The 17,774-nt window shown below is 33.5% G+C and overlaps 1 protein-coding gene across 1 annotated transcript in view; it reads right to left on the bottom strand.

Moving 5' to 3' along the window:
* Nucleotides 1–1,061: 1,061 nt before the first annotated feature.
* The window catches only part of LOC145667133 (phospholipase B1, membrane-associated-like), a 30,641-nt gene continuing 13,928 nt past the window's right edge, over nt 1,062–17,774 (bottom strand). Inside the window, exons 3-8 of the mRNA XM_081734876.1 lie at nt 17,540–17,747; nt 14,451–14,677; nt 13,493–13,652; nt 12,427–12,578; nt 6,567–6,711; nt 1,062–3,957 (exon numbers count right to left, since the gene is read on the bottom strand). Coding sequence (XP_081591002.1) covers nt 3,287–3,957; nt 6,567–6,711; nt 12,427–12,578; nt 13,493–13,652; nt 14,451–14,677; nt 17,540–17,747 — 1,563 coding nt within the window. The 3' untranslated portion in view covers nt 1,062–3,286. The remainder of the gene's footprint in view (nt 3,958–6,566; nt 6,712–12,426; nt 12,579–13,492; nt 13,653–14,450; nt 14,678–17,539; nt 17,748–17,774) is intronic.

Here is a 17,774-nt window from a genome sequence, read left to right as displayed (position 1 = left end):
TGGGACGTAAAACTCAAAGATTTCATTTCTTTTCATTGGCCGTAGTCGTTTGTAACCAATTAGCCAGTACACCTAGCACTAAAAAAAAATCATCACCATCATTGTGATAAGTATTCTACCATTACTGTCCTTCCAAATCCATATTTCTAAAGCTTCTTGTTTTTCATCATTTTTGCGTAATGTTCATGCTTCTTCTCCGTTCAGTACAATACTCCATACGAAGCATTTTATGAGTCTTTTTCTCACTTTAAAATAATAGAAACTTGTCCCACCATAAAAGAAATAGAAAATATGATTTTCACACACTTTCATAAGCTGATAGTCTCACACTGTTTACTTGTTATGCCCTGTAGACATAAAGGAGAAGGATCATCAATGAAAGCGATTGAGTGCGAAATAATTGGTGGAGTGAAATTGTATGAAATGAAATCTTTGTTTTAGGTCCCACGATTATGCCGGGCAAGCTAAAGAAGACGGTGATGAAAAATGAATGAAATGGTGGAATGAAGAAAGTGGAAGGAAACGGGAGAATCCGGAGAAAACTCACGCATACGGTGTTAGTTTACCACAAAGTTCACTTATCACGACTGGGATCGAACAAAGGACCCAGCTAAAGGCTATTTTTAAAACACTTTCTTACTCTTTTGTTTCTTTCACTTTTGACTATTACCAGACTCAACAGGGACACGAACACATTAACATCAAGGGCGGTTATAAAACACCCATGCTCTTCAGAGGGACTGAAACTTCCGAGGAATCACTTAGTTTCGCCTCACAATCGTCACCTTAATGTCTCAGACAGCTCTTTTTACACTACACTGGTTAGTGAGCCATTGCGTTCCCTCTACACACTCACATGCACACCTACATATAACCTTCATACTCTTTAATATACTTTTCCTACCTTGGCATAATATATAAACAACAAATTACAATTTATATCGATAATTTGTTGTTAACTATTGTGACCTTAACACTAAATACAATTAAGGAAGAGGAATCTCAAATAATAAAAAAGAGAAAACATACTGTCATTCGTCTTTGTTGTACCATTTTATTCCATTATCATTTATTACAATATCCTTCCTTTCACCTATGTAAGTTCCATTGAATCAAGGCTTACAGATACAGTAAAAACACATAACTCTTCTAGGTGACCGTAACAGCGAACAGAGGACACTCTGAGGAAGATACTGTTACGATACCAAAATGTCAGCAAGAATTAGTGTTTTTATTGTATTAATTTTAATTAACACCGCGTGAAAGTATTAATCAATGAATATTAAAGCTAGGAAAGTGATGTGAATTCTTTATCGTTACTTTACCCAATTATACTTTATGAATTTAGCGTACCATATTGTTTTAACATGGAATCAAGTTAGGCAATCAAGTTGACAAATTTGAGGCAGAAATCAATATCAATTCTATTTTCTTAAAATGTGATGTGATGCTAGAATTTACAATTGTAGAAATATAAAACATTAGACATATAATAAAATTTTTCTACATTAATTTTAACATAGGTCCTATATATTTTAAAGCGCTTTTCTGCTATATATAAACACAATGTTTCTGAACGCACATATTGTTGAAGAATATATCTGTTAGCACTTTAAAGCATTGAGGTCATTGGAACAATTATAAATACTTTTTCTTTTAAATATATAAATTAAGAATAAATACTCATAAATAAGTAAAAATAAATCGTGGACACATAAGCGACATATTGTGGATGATATGAACAGTTCATAGAACTCAAACAATTAAAAATTAGCTATTTCAAGGATAATAATAACTCGCTGACGAAACTTACGTAAAAGATTTATAATACTTTAAAACAAAGATTATGAAAATCGCAATCACAAATCGCAGTTAGTCTCCAAATAAAACGTAAGAACTAATAGAAAATTATGTAATAGATCTACATTTAGAATGTGGTATACATGTGCGGCACAACAAGTATTATAATTTAAAATATTTAGTTCAAGTATGTATAGCAAATAGAGAGTGAAATGAGAACTATTTTGAGTGGTTTCTATTAAATTTACTATAAACTTCCCTACCTCGTTGTTCGAGAGCATGCTTCGTATATTCCCTGAAAGAGTATGGTACTCTGAAGGATTCTAGTATTGCCGCAGGAATCCGAATGCCCCACAATTAACAACATGGAATCCAAACAAAAAGTTCAAGCGAAGGTTGCACCGGAATTTGAACACTACATTTGAATTTAAATGCCCGGTGTGTTATTCGTGTGTTTGTGCGTTACGATTTCCCAGTGGTTAGACCACCGAAATGAAAAATGAAATGGAATATTTGAGTTTAACATCCCTTTAGGCTAAAGGAGACAATGATTAAAGGAAGGAAACGGGAGTACGCGAGAAAACCCACGAACACCGCAAACTTAGTTGGCCTGGGATGGAACCAGAGACGGTTTAGCCACCGATATATGCTATGTGTTTGTTCAATTCATTCGGAAGCTATACTGAAAGCCATCTCATGTGATTTTCACTGCTAATTTTGTGCTTTTGTGCTTGTTCTGTGTTATTTTCTAAATGTAATAAGAACTAAGTGTATTCACCATGGTGTCCTAAAAAGTGAAGGAAACAAAATCAAGAGAAAAGCTGTTAGAGCTACAATTGAAATTAAGAAAGTTTTTTTTTTTATCTATAATTATTTTGAAAAATTGAGTTATCGGAACCTAGGAACGGATTAATCCCATTCCTATTATTTTAAATGGAATGTTGTGTGTCGGAACTTGAACTTGGATATGAAACGGAATTATCCAGTTTCTATTATTTTAAATTGAAAGTTGTGTCTCGGATCTTGAATATGGATATGTAACGGAATAATCCAATTTCTATTATTTTAAAGGGAAAGTGGTGTTTTGGAACTTGAACATGGATATGGAACGGATTAACTCAATTTTTAGCATTTTAAAGGTAAAGTTGTGTCTCGGAATTTGAACATGGATATGGAACGGAATTATCCAATTTCTATTATTTTAAAGGGAAAGTTGTGCCTCTTGAAACTAGAATGGGGTTCTGGAATGGATGAAGTTTAAGTTTTAAGATCTCAATGTATTTCTATTATTAAAACTCTCTGCTATCTCCATCCTCTTCGTTTTAGAGGAGTCCTCATCAATAAAAACGTATTTTCAGTCATGGACAAAATTGTGAAGGAATAAAGAGAACAACTAAGAATCGGATTAAGTTTTACTTATATCTAGCAACATAATAGTAACGACGAAAAGCTGAGAGGGAATTTAAGTAGATTCTCTGAAAACAGATCATGGGGCTTCTGTTCCACTTTGACTTTCTGTGGTACTTTCAATCTTCTCCTCTAAGGTATCCGAAGAACTTTCCATGACATTTTCGGTCAGTATTTCTTCTGGCGTTTCAGGAGATTTTGTAATTTCTTCTACTGATAAACTAACTATGTTGTGCGTTGTACTATCTTCAGAATTTTCATCGGAAGGCATTGGAGTGCTACCTAAATTTTCTTCAGCAGAACTTTCGACTTTGTTTTCTGAAGATTCTTCCAACTCGTTTGATGAATCACCTTCTACGTATTCTGTCACAACTTCAACAAGATTTTCTGAAGATTCTTCCAACTCGTTTGATGAATCACCTTCTACGTATTCTGTCACAACTTCAACAAGATTTTCTGAAGATTCTGACAACTCTCCTGGAGAATTCTCAATTGCATCCTCTCCAGAACTCTCAGTGTAATATTCCGTAAAACTTTCGGTTTGCTCTTCTGTAGAACTTTCGGTGTAATCTTCCGTAGTATCTTCAGCAGTTTTCTGACTTCCTGTCTGTAGGTATACTTCAGTGTTCTTTTTGGTAAAGAAATAAGGGTTCTCTTCTGTAGGGCAGAGGAATCGGATGAACTCTGGTTCCCAATGTTTTGTCTTCCTACCAACAGGTTCCAGTAAATTATTCCACAAGGAATTTGCAGCTGAAATAGGATAAATGCGTGTTATTATGCATTAAATAGATGAGAACAGAATTTTATCATCTAACATAATTAGAATATAATTAACTTTCTGATCATGTAGAATTTCTAGCGAACAGTGGAGCAAGTTGTTCATGGTAAAGAAAATTAAAAAAAAAAATATCTTTGAGAATATTGAAGCATTAATTTTTGATTTTGATTTGGCTTTTCTTAGCTTAGCGTTCCTTTTTGCAGCAAGGCTGTATGAGATATGGACCTACAGCTTAACATAGGATCGAAACCGCACGAGCTCCTGTGGTGAATCGAACCTGGGTCTCCCACCCAAATACATGTAAGCTAACTGCTTAGTCAGGTGGGGGTTATGGAAGCATTAATAACTCACCATACATCAAGTATATACATATAATAATAATAATAATTATTATTATTATTATTATTATTTTGAAAAAATCTTTTATTTTTAATTACAAACGTGTGTAAGTGTTAAACAAGTTAATAAACATATAATAAACGAATCCTATTTGGAGGCAAATATATTGTTTGGTAACTGAGTCTCCATTTGAAAAAAAAAAAAGACAAAGTTTATATGAGGCTCTTATATATGTGGAAAAGTTAAAAAACGTTTTTGCACTATAAGAGTTATTTTCAAAGAGGTGGTAAAATTATTGCAAAACTGAAGAAAAAGAAAATTTTATTCTACTTATCCCACTTCTTTCAGCAACGGACGTGGCTGAACTAATGTTTTGATATATATTTTGTCACTAAATAATATAGAAGAAAACATTGGTTTCAAATCTGTAATTTTGAATAAAACTAATAGATGGCTTCCTTCTCCCAAATATTTTCACTCTGTTAAGCCAACCTACTCATGTAAATACAAATTTCACCATATCGTTGCTTATAGCACCTGTTGACAACTCTAACGAAAGTATTGGCTAACAACATGGCAAGTCAACGAACCACAAGTACCTGTGTAAGGTGCGTTGATAATAATGGTTTTTACGTTTGTTTTCAATTTAAAATATTAAATTTAACTATTAGAGAGCCATTCCATGACTGTAACTGTACTATGAATAGCCTTGCAGTTCCAGAACTTCCGCTCAGTCAAGAATGAGCGGCGAATTTAGCCTCCTAATGTGGAATGAATTACTCTCTCCTCCGACTAAAAAAATATAATCTAAGGTATTTTTTTCGCAAAAATGTTAGATTTTCATGGAAGATGGAGTACACTTCTTAAGGCTTCACAATGATTACCATTATTTCAACTTTCTGAAACAAAATACAGTTTTGTTGAATATGGTCTAACTTGTTTCTTTGAGTTTCCAACCGCCTCAATCACTTGCCCTTAGAATGGTCCAGAGCACACTCAGAGTTTTTAGAACATTGCGTTTTGTCGGAGATTTGAGACTTATACCTGTAGTTTGGGGCTGAACTTAGTTTAGGATTTAGGAATTAGATTTCGGGGCTTTCGGCATCTATGACCATTTTAGCCCGTCATGTATGACGGATGACGTCCCTCGACGATCACACTATTCGAGGATAGGGAAGGGAGGAAGCGGCATTGAACCTATATGTTAGGTACGATTCCAGCATTTGCCTGGTGTGAATGAGAAAAACCCAGGGCTTCACTCAGGATGGCTGACCTGAAAAAGCTTTTACACTTTTTCGATCGAATGTCCTTATCGGGAACCGAACACAGGACCGCTTGCACTAAAGACAGGAGCGTTGATGACTACAGTACACGGCCCCTCAGAGGTTGAAATTAGTGAGAGGGAGAATTGTTTGTTTTAACAATGCACAACACTACTAGTTATTTATTATTTCTTAATATTGTTGCATTTTATTCTGTTTGGAGTATGCGATTAAGTAATACGATGGAGTAATACAAATTACGGAACAATTCATCTTTTACAAACCCCAAAATCTTTCCAACGAGTATTGGATGCAGCAAAACATTAAGATCACCTTTGCCTGCTTTTGTCTTTGAGTGTAAATAAATGAAAATTGTTGAGTGTATATAAATGAAAATACTATATACTATCATCATCGTAGGTAATCTACCATTAATGGCATCGCGGACAAAAAAAAAATCCATTAGCAGAACTCTTCTTACATCTTCGTCTCAGCGTACCTATTTTCTGTTTTAAGACCATTAACTGGAGCCTTTTTCTTACTCCTTTTTCCTGACATTATAATTTATAGCATGCCTCATGATGTAGATCCTTCGCAGCCAATTTCCTACATAAAACGTATCTGCTGCTTTGCAGTTGTTTTATCGATCGACCCAGTTAATTTTCTGTATTCTTCTCCACAACCACATTTAAAAAGCCCTCAGTCTGTCTTCGTTTCTTTTTCATAATGTCTATGTTTCTACCGCATCGAGTACAACACTCCACACAAGACATTTTATGAATCTGTTTCTTAATTATTTATTCAAAGAACCACAAAGCAGATTTTTCTTCTTCCTAAATATGATTTCTATTTGGAAAATCAAATTGCAGAATCACTATTTCTAATTATAACCGGTAATTCAATTGTATTAATTAAATATTAAACGTTAAAATGAAAACGAAAACTGTATTTGTATATACATTGTATATACTTGTACTTACCACACGCATTGCCTCTCTGACTGAAGTGGAAGCAGTCGATGCCAAACAAAGATGTTTCTACATCTTTTCCCCAGGCTGTTCGGAGGGTGAAAGGTTGTAGGACAACCGTAAAATCGTCTTTAGTATCGTATCGTCCACTTTCAACCTACAATTAGAATGAACAATGAGTATACAATGACTAAAACAGCAAAACTGCGTAAATTGTGAGAAGCGTAAATAGCAGAGTACAGAATAATCAATCGTAGAACTTCAAAAATTAAAAATTAGTAAACAGCGAGATTGGTTGCGTTTGTCGATGAGTTGATTGCATTTATCCCAATAATTCATTGGATGTCTCTTGTCATTGAGAAATAAAAGCTGAACCAAATTGGAACCCTGAGGAACACCAGATTAAGTACTGTAGATATCACAGACACAACAACTGTACCTAATAACAAATTTTCTACACAACAAATAAGATATCAACCACATTATAAATGAAATGCAAAGATAATACAATTCTAATTTCTTTATCAAAATATAATGAGGTAATTTATCAAAGGCCTTGGAGAAATCGAATTATATTACAGCAACGTGCTCAGATATAACAACAACAACTACTACTACTACTACTACTGCTAATAATAATAATAATAATAATAATAATAATAATAATAATAATAATAATAATAATAATAATAATAATAATAATAATAATAATAATAATAATAATGACATTTCGCATCAAGATCTCAAAATATGCAATATAATTTTTTGGCACAATCACTAGCGCTGTCAGCTGTTTTGTGTGTAGATAGGCACATTTTATATTTCAGTAAGACAAACTAAGTTTTTTTTTTTAATCAAGATAAACTATTACCTGTAGATTTTTCTTAAGTATTGGTGAGCTCACTGCCCATATATTTTAATATAAAATCAACAATCAAATAGTAGTTTTAAATAGAGACTTATTGGTCAGAATCTCAATAAAAATAGCTCGAAGTAGACAATCATAAAGCCCTCAATATGGGTAAGATGGCTTCCAACTTTGATAAGAAAACATGTGACTTTGATGTGAACAATATCTTATTCTTTTTGAGCTGGAAAAGCGTACTGAAGACGTAATTTAATAGTATATACCTGGATCAACGATAACAGTGGATGTTGTAGAGGGAGCCTGTTGGATTCTTTTGTTTGCCAAATTTATAGCCCTAATCATCGTGTATTACACTAGCTCCAAATGCAATATATGTTTCGTACTCGTGTCTAAGTTCCCCTTCTTTTACATCACCATATCTGCGAATGACCTAAACTTATAAAAAATATACCTAAAAACTTACTTTTGCCATGGTTACGTTGGAAATCTAAATGTTTTACGAAAGAAAAACTGTAAAAATGTCAGATTGACATTGGACATTTTGAAGTTATCGTAGAGAATGACCATTACGAACCTCAAATTATTGCATTCTATCTTACATCTGAAAGTGAACTTGTTATCTACTATTAGTGATCTGAGGTGGAAAATTTTCCGCTACATTTTTCCGGAAAATTTTCCCATCTAAAAAAAATCAGTAATCAAATAACAATTTCTCAGCAATCATGAAATTGATTGAATTTATGTATAGAAATGTTAAAAAGTGAAAGATCGTTTAAAGAATCTGAAAATTTTCATGGCTCAAACAATTTTCAGTACTATGTAGAATAAGTTAAACAATTTTTCATAAATCGAAATATTTTCTGTCTTATATGGAAAAATTGAAGAACTTTTTATGAGTCGGAAAGTTTTCATGATTTTGAAGCAAGAAGTAAAACAACTTTTTTGTGAATCGGAAAGTTTTATTGCTCTGTAGAAACTAGCGAGAGGAATTTTCATAGATCGGAAAATTTTCATCACGATGTAGAAACAACTGGAAAACACTTTTCATAGGCCTGACAATTTTGAATATTATGTATAGTGATGTTAGGTGAAAATTTTCCACTATTTTTAACTACACATAGAGCTACAAAATAGAATTTGAGTAGAGAAAAGTTAGTCAGCAACAAATTATAATTTTCTAATTAGCTTTCGGGAACCGGAAAATTTTCTATTTCAGGTTGGGAAATAAAATTTTACAGTATTTCTCTCTCTCTCTCTTGCTCTGCGAGCTCCTTCGTTGCTAAGCGGTTAGCATACGCGCCTTTGGCATGGAAAACCTGGCTTCGATTTCCAGCGGGAGCCCATGTAGTTCGGATTCAACGTTAATCAGTTGGTACCGTTTTATATAGTCTCGGTGTTGAAAGGGACGTTAAACTCAAAATCAACTCAATTCAACTACTCTCTCTCTCTCTCTCTCTCTCTCTCTGTGTGTATGTGCGTGTATGCAAAGTGCAGAGAACATACCTCGAGTTCGTAGAGTACAAATATCCAATTCTATTATTTAAAATTTCAATTTATTAAAAGTCATGAATATTTTCCGATTCATAAAAACATACTCCACTTATTCATTCGATTCATGAAAAATTGTTCCACTTGTTCATACATAGTACTGAAAATTGTCTAAGTCATGAAAATTTTCAGATTCTCTAAACGATCTTTCAATTTTTAACATTTCCATATATGAATTCAATCAATTTTTTGAATACTGACGAATTGTTACTTGATCACTGATATTTGTTAAGAACGGAAAATTTTCCGGAAAAATATAGAAGAAAATTTTCCACCTCATATCTCGACTAAACAACGATGTAGGAATAAGTGGAGAATGTTTTATGAATCAGAAAATTTACCGGAAAATTTTCATCACTTTAGAGGTCAAACAATTTTTCAATTGATGAAAAATTGTTCCACTTGTTCATACATAGTACTGAAAATTGTCTAAGCCATGAAAATTTTCAGATTCTCTAAACGATCTTTCACTTTTTAACATTTCCATATATGAATTCAATCAATATTTTGAATACTGACGACTTGTTACTTGATCACTGATATTTGTTAAGAACGGAAAATTTTCCGGAAAAATATAGAAGAAAATTTTCCACCTCATATCTCGACTAAACAATGATGTAGGAATAAGTGGAGTATGTTTTTATGAATCAGAAAATTTTCCGGAAAATTTTCATCACTTTAGAGGACAAACAATTTTTCGATTGATGAAAAATTGTTCCACTTGTTCATGCATAGTACTGAAAATTGTCTAAGCCATGAAAATTTTCAGATTCTCTAAACGATCTTTCACTTTTTAACATTTCTATATATGAATTCAATCAATTTTTTGAATACTGACGAATTGTTACTTGATCACTGATATTTGTTAAGAACGGAAAATTTTCCGGAAAAATATAGAAGAAAATTTTCCCGAAAAATATAGAAGAAAATTTTCCACCTCATATCTCGACTAAACAACGATGTAGTAATAAGTGGAGTATGTTTTTATGAATCAGAAAATTTTCCGGAAAATTTTCATCACTTTAGAGGACAAACAATTTTTCGATTGATGAAAAATTGTTCCACTTGTTTATACATAGTACTGAAAATTGTCTAAGCCATGAAAATTTTCAGATTCTCTAAACGATCTTTCACTTTTCAACATTTCTATATATGAATTCAATCAATTTTTTGAATACTGACGATTTATTACTTGATCACTGATATTTGTTAACGGAAAATTTTCTGGAAAAATATAGAAAATTTTCCACCTCACATCTTTACTAAACAATGCTGTAGGAATAAGTGGAGTATGTTTTTATGAATCGGAACATTTTCCGTTTCAAAATTTTCCGGAAAATTTTCATCACTGTCTACTATATAACAACTTTTTATGTTCCGAGTCATTATGCAAGGAATTTGAGTAGGTTTGTAAGTGCCACCTGTCTAAAACATGTTCCTATATATAAATGTTTATCAACTAGCAGTGATTTGGCCAATGTCATTGATGTATTTATTCAGGATTTAGATTTACTTCAGGAGCAACTCTATCTATATTTTGTGACAGGTTGAGGGTGGTTTTAATTAATTTATTTAATACATGATTTACTTTTTAAGAACTAAGTTTATAATCTCATGCAACTTTGTACACTGGAAATTGTACTTGGACGTATTGTCTCTTATTGTCTGATCCTAAGAAAATTATTATTATTATCATATATTTTGTATTATACGTAGGGTTGTCAGATCTTACGTTTTTCCCGTAAGTTTTACGTTCTGCCGTGTTTTACGTTATTCATTGTTATTTCTTTATAAAACAATTTCTTTCGGTTTTTCAATAAATGAAAAGAATGATAGCCCTAGACACTTAAAAGTTTTTATATACTTGTGCGATAAAATATTTATTTTTTTAAATTAAAGGAACTGAATTCTCCCAGATTATTAACAAGGATACCCAACGATATAGCTGTATTCAGAGAGAAAATGCAACAGGTTGCGTTTTTATATCCTATCTAACCGACACCTCAACCTTATTTTTAAGAACAACTAACTTTTAAGAATAACATCTTAGCTTTCGTCTGTCAACACTGTATCTATCATATCGCAATTTCGGTCGATTGTGAAATACTGATGTCAGTAATAGGGGCTATTGCGAACTAATAAAAGCAGAATTCAAATCATTGTGGATTTCGACATATTCTGCAATGTTTTTTCGAACGTATAAAAATAGATATAGAACTATTAGAAGACGTAAAGTTTTTATTAAAATACTATTAAATTGGAATAAAGATCTGTGTAATATACTTAGCCAGTTCTGTTTCGGCTTAGCGTTCCCTTCCGCACAGAGACTGTATGAGACGAAGACTTATACCTTAACATGGGATCCGGAACTTCCGTCGGTTGTTGTAACACTTTTTTAGTGTTTTGTGTGCTGCAATTATTTTTAATAAATCTGCCTCAGTTTCCAATTAAAATTACTTTACTTTACTAACTTTACTATGTGAAATTATATAGGCTATAAATCTGATATGTGCAAATTATGAATATTACATATTTTCGTTTTTTCCCTAAAAATCGTAAAGTATTTTCTATTTTCTTTCCAAAAAGATCTGACAACACCAATTGTACGGAAAGAACAAGAATCTGTGGCTAACTATATGTCCTTATATACTCTGAGTTCTCGTAATTCCCGAATAATACCACATATTATACAGATAGTCCCTTTTCAATTTTCTCGAGAACCGTACATTCACTTAAGTCTCTGTAGGGTTATCTAATACTAGAATCAGAACTCCCTCATAGCTATATAGATAGCGTACGCCCCTACAGCGCAGGAGACTCGGATTTGATTCCCTGTGGGATCTCCTTTGGTTGGGATCCCACGTTATATTGCAATTTCACATATTATATAGCCTTCGGTGCTGAATGGTGTGCTCGGTTAGAAGTGAGTGCATATTGTGGTGTTTATAGCTTTGCTTTCGTTGAAAAGTTTTAAAAGAACTTATTATGTAGGTATAGTTGCTGGTAGGAGCAGCCGAAGGCGCCAATAACTCCCAAAGTGGCAAAAATTCAGGGTGGGACGTCATCAGTTACCAGGAGCTTGCCCATAGTTACTGATGCAAGGCGGCGAAGGTATCGACGATAGGGCACCTCCAAATTCCATAGAATTACCCTGGGTTGGATAGGTTTCATAAGGATGGCTATTAATTAATCAGAGAAACTAAAGACAATTCTTTTTAGCCCCCTTATTTGGATGAATTTTGCAACATCACTGTTTGCTTTACCCATCGAAAGTATTCTCATCCGTACATTTAACTAACGAGATCTACAGTATCCTCTACATATTGGTAAAGATTATATCGTAGAAGAAAAAAGACTGAAAATCGGCAACGGGTATAGTATGTATGCTGCAACATTTTCTACCAATGTTAAAGTATAGACTTCCTAATTTGTAATGTTCATAAATATAACCCTTACCAACTCCTTTTCTACTCTGTGGTATTCATTCATCAGCCACTTTGTCAACTGGGTGTTAATGTCTTCTCGAAATCCAAACAGGCAATTACATTCCAAAGCATATGCCAATTGACATTCTCCAGGAACTTTCATTCTCTTGTAAGCCATTACATCTTCAAGGAAAATAAGTATAAAAATAAATATCATTTGCTTAAATTAAAATTTTGTATTGCTTATTAGTCAAACATCTGATTTATGATTAGGTATAAACATTTGTATGATAGACAGTCATCTTCACAGCAAGAGAAACTAAGTGACTATTAGAACTGCATGCTTTTTGGATCAACAAATCTTTTATATTTATTTATCTTTATAGTGTTAGTAAGTCAGTGGATTATAGTCTTTTAGTGATGACAAATACAATTCACCTGAGGTACTCGTACATTTAAAAAAAAAATGAAAATTTGCATAATATACTATTTCAGTACGGAGAGAATTAAACCTATGCAGTTAAATTTCAATACTTTTGCAGAGATTTCTCCTGCCCATGATTAATTAATTCGTTACTATATAAAGTTATTAAATATCCTTATACTTCTTGTATTGTATGATAAAGTATGTTCATATGAATCAAACCATATATTATAATATGTGTTTATACATAGTGACTGTAATACTCCCTATCATGGTAAAAGTACTGTATGTCTAGCTCATTAATAAATCAACTTAAACCAGATGAATACACATTGAAATTCTACTGTGAAGTCGTTGGAAAAATAAGTGTCTTTTGGTGATGATTAGTAAAATGACCATGAAATTTTAGAAGGTTCAGAAAAAATTATAGAACCAGTTGGCAACTTTAAATTTGTTTAAAAAGCTTTGAAAATGAAAACCAGTTTTAAATCAGGTTTGAAACAAGAAAGTAGCTTTTTGAATATCAAAATTACAAAGTAGTGATTTACTTTCGTAACGAGAAGAGAAACATTTCTGGCAAATGTAAGGGAAGTCACCGAACAAGCAAACGTTATTTTCTCTAATCAACAGAGTTAGTGTCCTTTTTAAAGTAGTCATTTTTTCCAATACTTACTAAACACAGGGACTAAATTCACTAATGCTCTCGGAACATTTTCATGGAGATAATCTAGAGCTTCTTGCAGGTGCTTTTTATGGATTTCAGGACTGTTAGCAGTGCCATTGTGACAGTGATAAGTACACAAGTCATTGACTCCTATGTTGACAGTAATAATCTGTAAAGAGGAAAGAAATTTAAATGTTAGATTACGTATTATTGCTGTTATACTTTTTCTCCGTAAGTTTTAATGTGTAACTGTATATTTAAAAAGGTATCTCGACAATATTTTCAGTCCTCGTTTACCCAACTGTTTCTGGATTACAATAATCTCAAGAACATTTCATACTTTCTATTTCAAAATTGGCCTCCAGTGACTATGGATCAGAAATAGGCAATGAAACACGCGTTTACTGGGGACAATCAATTTTTTTTGATCTTATAATTTGCTAAATACGAATCTCTTGTGTAACTCAACCCGCGCAACTTTGATGTGGGGTTACATCGTATGTATGCTTTTCCTGTGCCAGGTGATTTTGCACAATTGCAAGAGCACTGTGCATGCAGCCACGAATGTTAACCATGACATACTGGAACGTGCAATACAAAAACTGAAATACAGGATTGATGTGTGCCACAGTACCTGAGGCACATATATAGCATCTCTGCAGAATTAGAAAGTTTCTATCTCTGCAGTATTTCCCTTTGTTATTTTGCTATCAGTATGTAAAAGCTTGAGTTGAATAAAGAAAAACTGTGTATATGCTTAGTAGAAAGAAAAGATCGAGATTTGATTGTGCTATTCGAGAATTATTATCCATCCCCTTCCAACGCATTCGTTCGCAAATAGTTCAACATAAGAAAGAACATTTTTCATGCCAAATTTATTCAAAATTTTTAAAGAAACCTAAGGTGAGTTGTTGGGCTAAAAAGTAAAACTTGACTATAAAGACTTTAATTTATTAATGTCAGTTACCTTCCAATCCTCTTCCATGTTAACATCGGGGTCAGCAATCATTCTCTGGGTGAGATACCTAGCTTGATTTCGTAAATCATCATCGTCTGCACCTGTCTGAGCAACATTGAAACGTGAATCCGTGACAAGTATATCTGACGGCCCTGTAGAGAAGCCAATCAAGTTAGGATTAAACTCCTTCAGTATATTTGGTAATGTCAGGTATTCTTTCCACGTCTTGTCACCACCTGAAAAGAATAATAATAAAGAGGAATTATTTCTACATCAACGTAAGATCTGAACTGTTTGTTATAGAATTGGTTCGAAGTTTAATGTTGATTCTCACAGTGATATTATGTGAGACATAGAGTGACAATGTAATCTAGTATCCTAGTCATGCATTGCCACTCATATTCATTACAGATTCATAATTAAGGAAATAATAAAATCAGGTTTAAAGCTTTCTATAACAACCAGGCAATTTATCCTCCAAATTTCCCGTAATTTTGTTTTAAAATAAATAAAAATTGAACTTTCTTAAAATCTATATTTCCTTTTTAAGGAAAATGCTATCTGAATGTTTAAATGGTCTCATAAGTCTGGAATAACTGTGAAAACAGTTACATCTATTTCCAGGTAGAGTAATATCACTTCAGCAGGAAGAGCGATTTGTCAACAAATTAATCCTAGTTTCATCAATTGAGCGTAATTATCGACTAGATCTATGTTATGACTAACGGGGGTCCTAAGTCCATGTCTCGCGACACCTTATAATGTACTTGCTGTCACTGACTAGTAGATCAGAATATAGACTACTCAGATCACACATTCATAACATCATCAAAATACAGTAGCGTTCATAGAATCGTTACTATTTTGAACCGAAGAGCATGCTGATACCTCTCATGCGTTCTCTACACCTCCTTTACTTTTTGTACTTAAAAAAAAACGCCTTAAACTTTTTAATATTGTTGTTCGCAAGTTTTAACTACATCAAACTTTATGAAAATGTTATTCTTTCCAATCTAAGTTTTAGTATTTGATGCTGATGTCCACTGGTGTCTCTGGCATGTAAAATTTGGGGGGAAGGGGCATGAAAGAGAGTGATTTAAATGCTAGTACCTGTATATTATCTTTGATTCCATTTGTTACCTTTCTGCTTACCTTCATGGACCCCCCGAGACATATCAAGAACTCTGTTATAATCGTTTCACAGCCTGAATATTATATTCCAAATAAATATAATTAATATTATTTATATGCAGGGCTTGAAATATTTACTCGCCCGCTCGCCTGTGGCGAGTGCTTTTTTACATTTGGCGAGTAAAGTCCGATCAATCAAAAACGTGAATTCAAGAATAAATAGTAGATGTTACTCTTTTTTTATTTGTAAGAGACATGCCAATAAACAAAGTAAAAAATTTATTGATGTGTTTACTACGTCGCAAAATGAGTTCCGCTTATTTGTATAAACGTTGACTGCAAAATGGTCTGGTAAGTAGATTTTTTTGCTAGCTAGTACTTGCAAGTAAGATTTTAAAGTCCTGTTTATATGTTATTTTGTCGTAAGTAAATAAATTAGTAGAATAGAATATTGAATATTTTGCACTTCAAAATATTGGGGGGGGGGGATAAGGCCCCCTCGTTCCCCTCACCAGAGACACCCGTGCTGATGTCTATGAAGTTACAGTTTTCAAATTTTCTTATGAATTTCACACCAACAACTGACCTTCGCCTTATCTCCATAAGCATTCAACTCAGGATGTGAGGGCCAATGGAACAGACCTCTACAAAAAGCGACAAAACTTTTTTTTTCGTTACTTTTATAACAACAAACTCCAAATTATTTGAAATTATTGTACAAGATCAATGCTACTTCTGAAAATTGATTATTGTTGTATAATGTTATATCGCTCAATCCTCGATGTGCATATACGTACATAAGGAGGCTAAAAGTTATATTGATTATTATTCAACGTATAAACATCCGCCCATAAAATCAAACTTGCGGTCACATAGCTAAGTTTTTGTCAACGTCATGAAAATGTAATTTCGATATTAATTTTGTGAGCACACATTAAAAGTTTTCAACGGATGCTGGAACCTCAGAGCCAAGGCCATACCCGTTTAGTCGACACCTATGGTGTACGGAATTACCTATGTTTAATACTACATTTCTCTTTAGTTTTGAAAGAACAACAGCAATATATTTCGAAATGAAATGAAATTCCTAGTTTAACGCCCCACAATTATGCAGAGGCTAAGGGAGAGGGTGATGATGAGAAATGAATGAAATGGTGGAATGAAGAAAGTAGGAGGAAACGGAAAAACCCGAGGAAACCTACGCAAACAGTGTTTGTCCACTAGAAAACCTACATTGCGCAAGCTGGGATCGAACCAGGGACCCTATGCACCAGAGTTGAACCGGTTTACCACTGAGCCAGTGCTTGTGCATAACTTTTGCGCAAGAGTCTTGGTTTTGGTCTTGATCTTACACCCCTTGGTCTTGGTCTTGGTCTTGCATCGGGATTCTTGTTCTTGGTCTTGGTCTTGCATGCAAGAGTCTTGCAGAAACTTCAAGACTAAGAATTTGCGCTCATCACTAAATATAACGATCTCTATCCCTTACACTATGGGCTACTTGCCTCACAAATGTGCTTTAGATCTGGACAATAATTACAGAAAAATAGAGTAAGTCCACCATAATGAGTCAAGCCGAGCCCAACCTTTTCCTAGCCAAAGTCGGCCACTAATGTACCAACGAATTTTATTCATTTGACAATGGACTGCCTGATCATCATCAAATTTTGTTTAGATCCGGTCAGTAGTTACCAGAAAAGGAAGTACCACATTCATGTAAAACATACATACATACACACACACACAGATATATATATATATATATATATATATATATATATATATATATATATATATATATACGTTCACATAAAATGAAATTATAAACTTAAAGTATTTTTACGCTGGGATCTAAAGAAAGTCGTAACATCGGGATTTCAAATGGAACATACTCCACCACTTTCAATATGACTCCACTAAAGAAGGGACAACTTGAAGCCGGATTAGCCACTGGATCACACACAACTTACCTCCACTCCAGGAGACTCCCTTGAAATCAATAGGTAGTTGGAAAATGCTAAAGGCTAAACTAGCCATTCCAGAAGTAAGACTGTTTCCCATAGCTCCTACTACGTCAATATCTCCTGGCCTCAGTTTGTGAACACTTTTTGGACGATTGCGTGAGCGAAAACTTTCTGTTTGACACATGAATTTATTCGGAACGTTCTTCTGCCAAAACTATATAAAAGAAAGTTAAAAAAATAT

Source organism: Thermobia domestica, chromosome 1, assembly GCF_964235325.1.
Source record: "Thermobia domestica chromosome 1, izTheDome1.hap1.1, whole genome shotgun sequence".
NCBI lineage: Eukaryota > Metazoa > Arthropoda > Insecta > Zygentoma > Lepismatidae > Thermobia > Thermobia domestica.
This window is presented reverse-complemented; position numbering and strand designations above follow the sequence as displayed.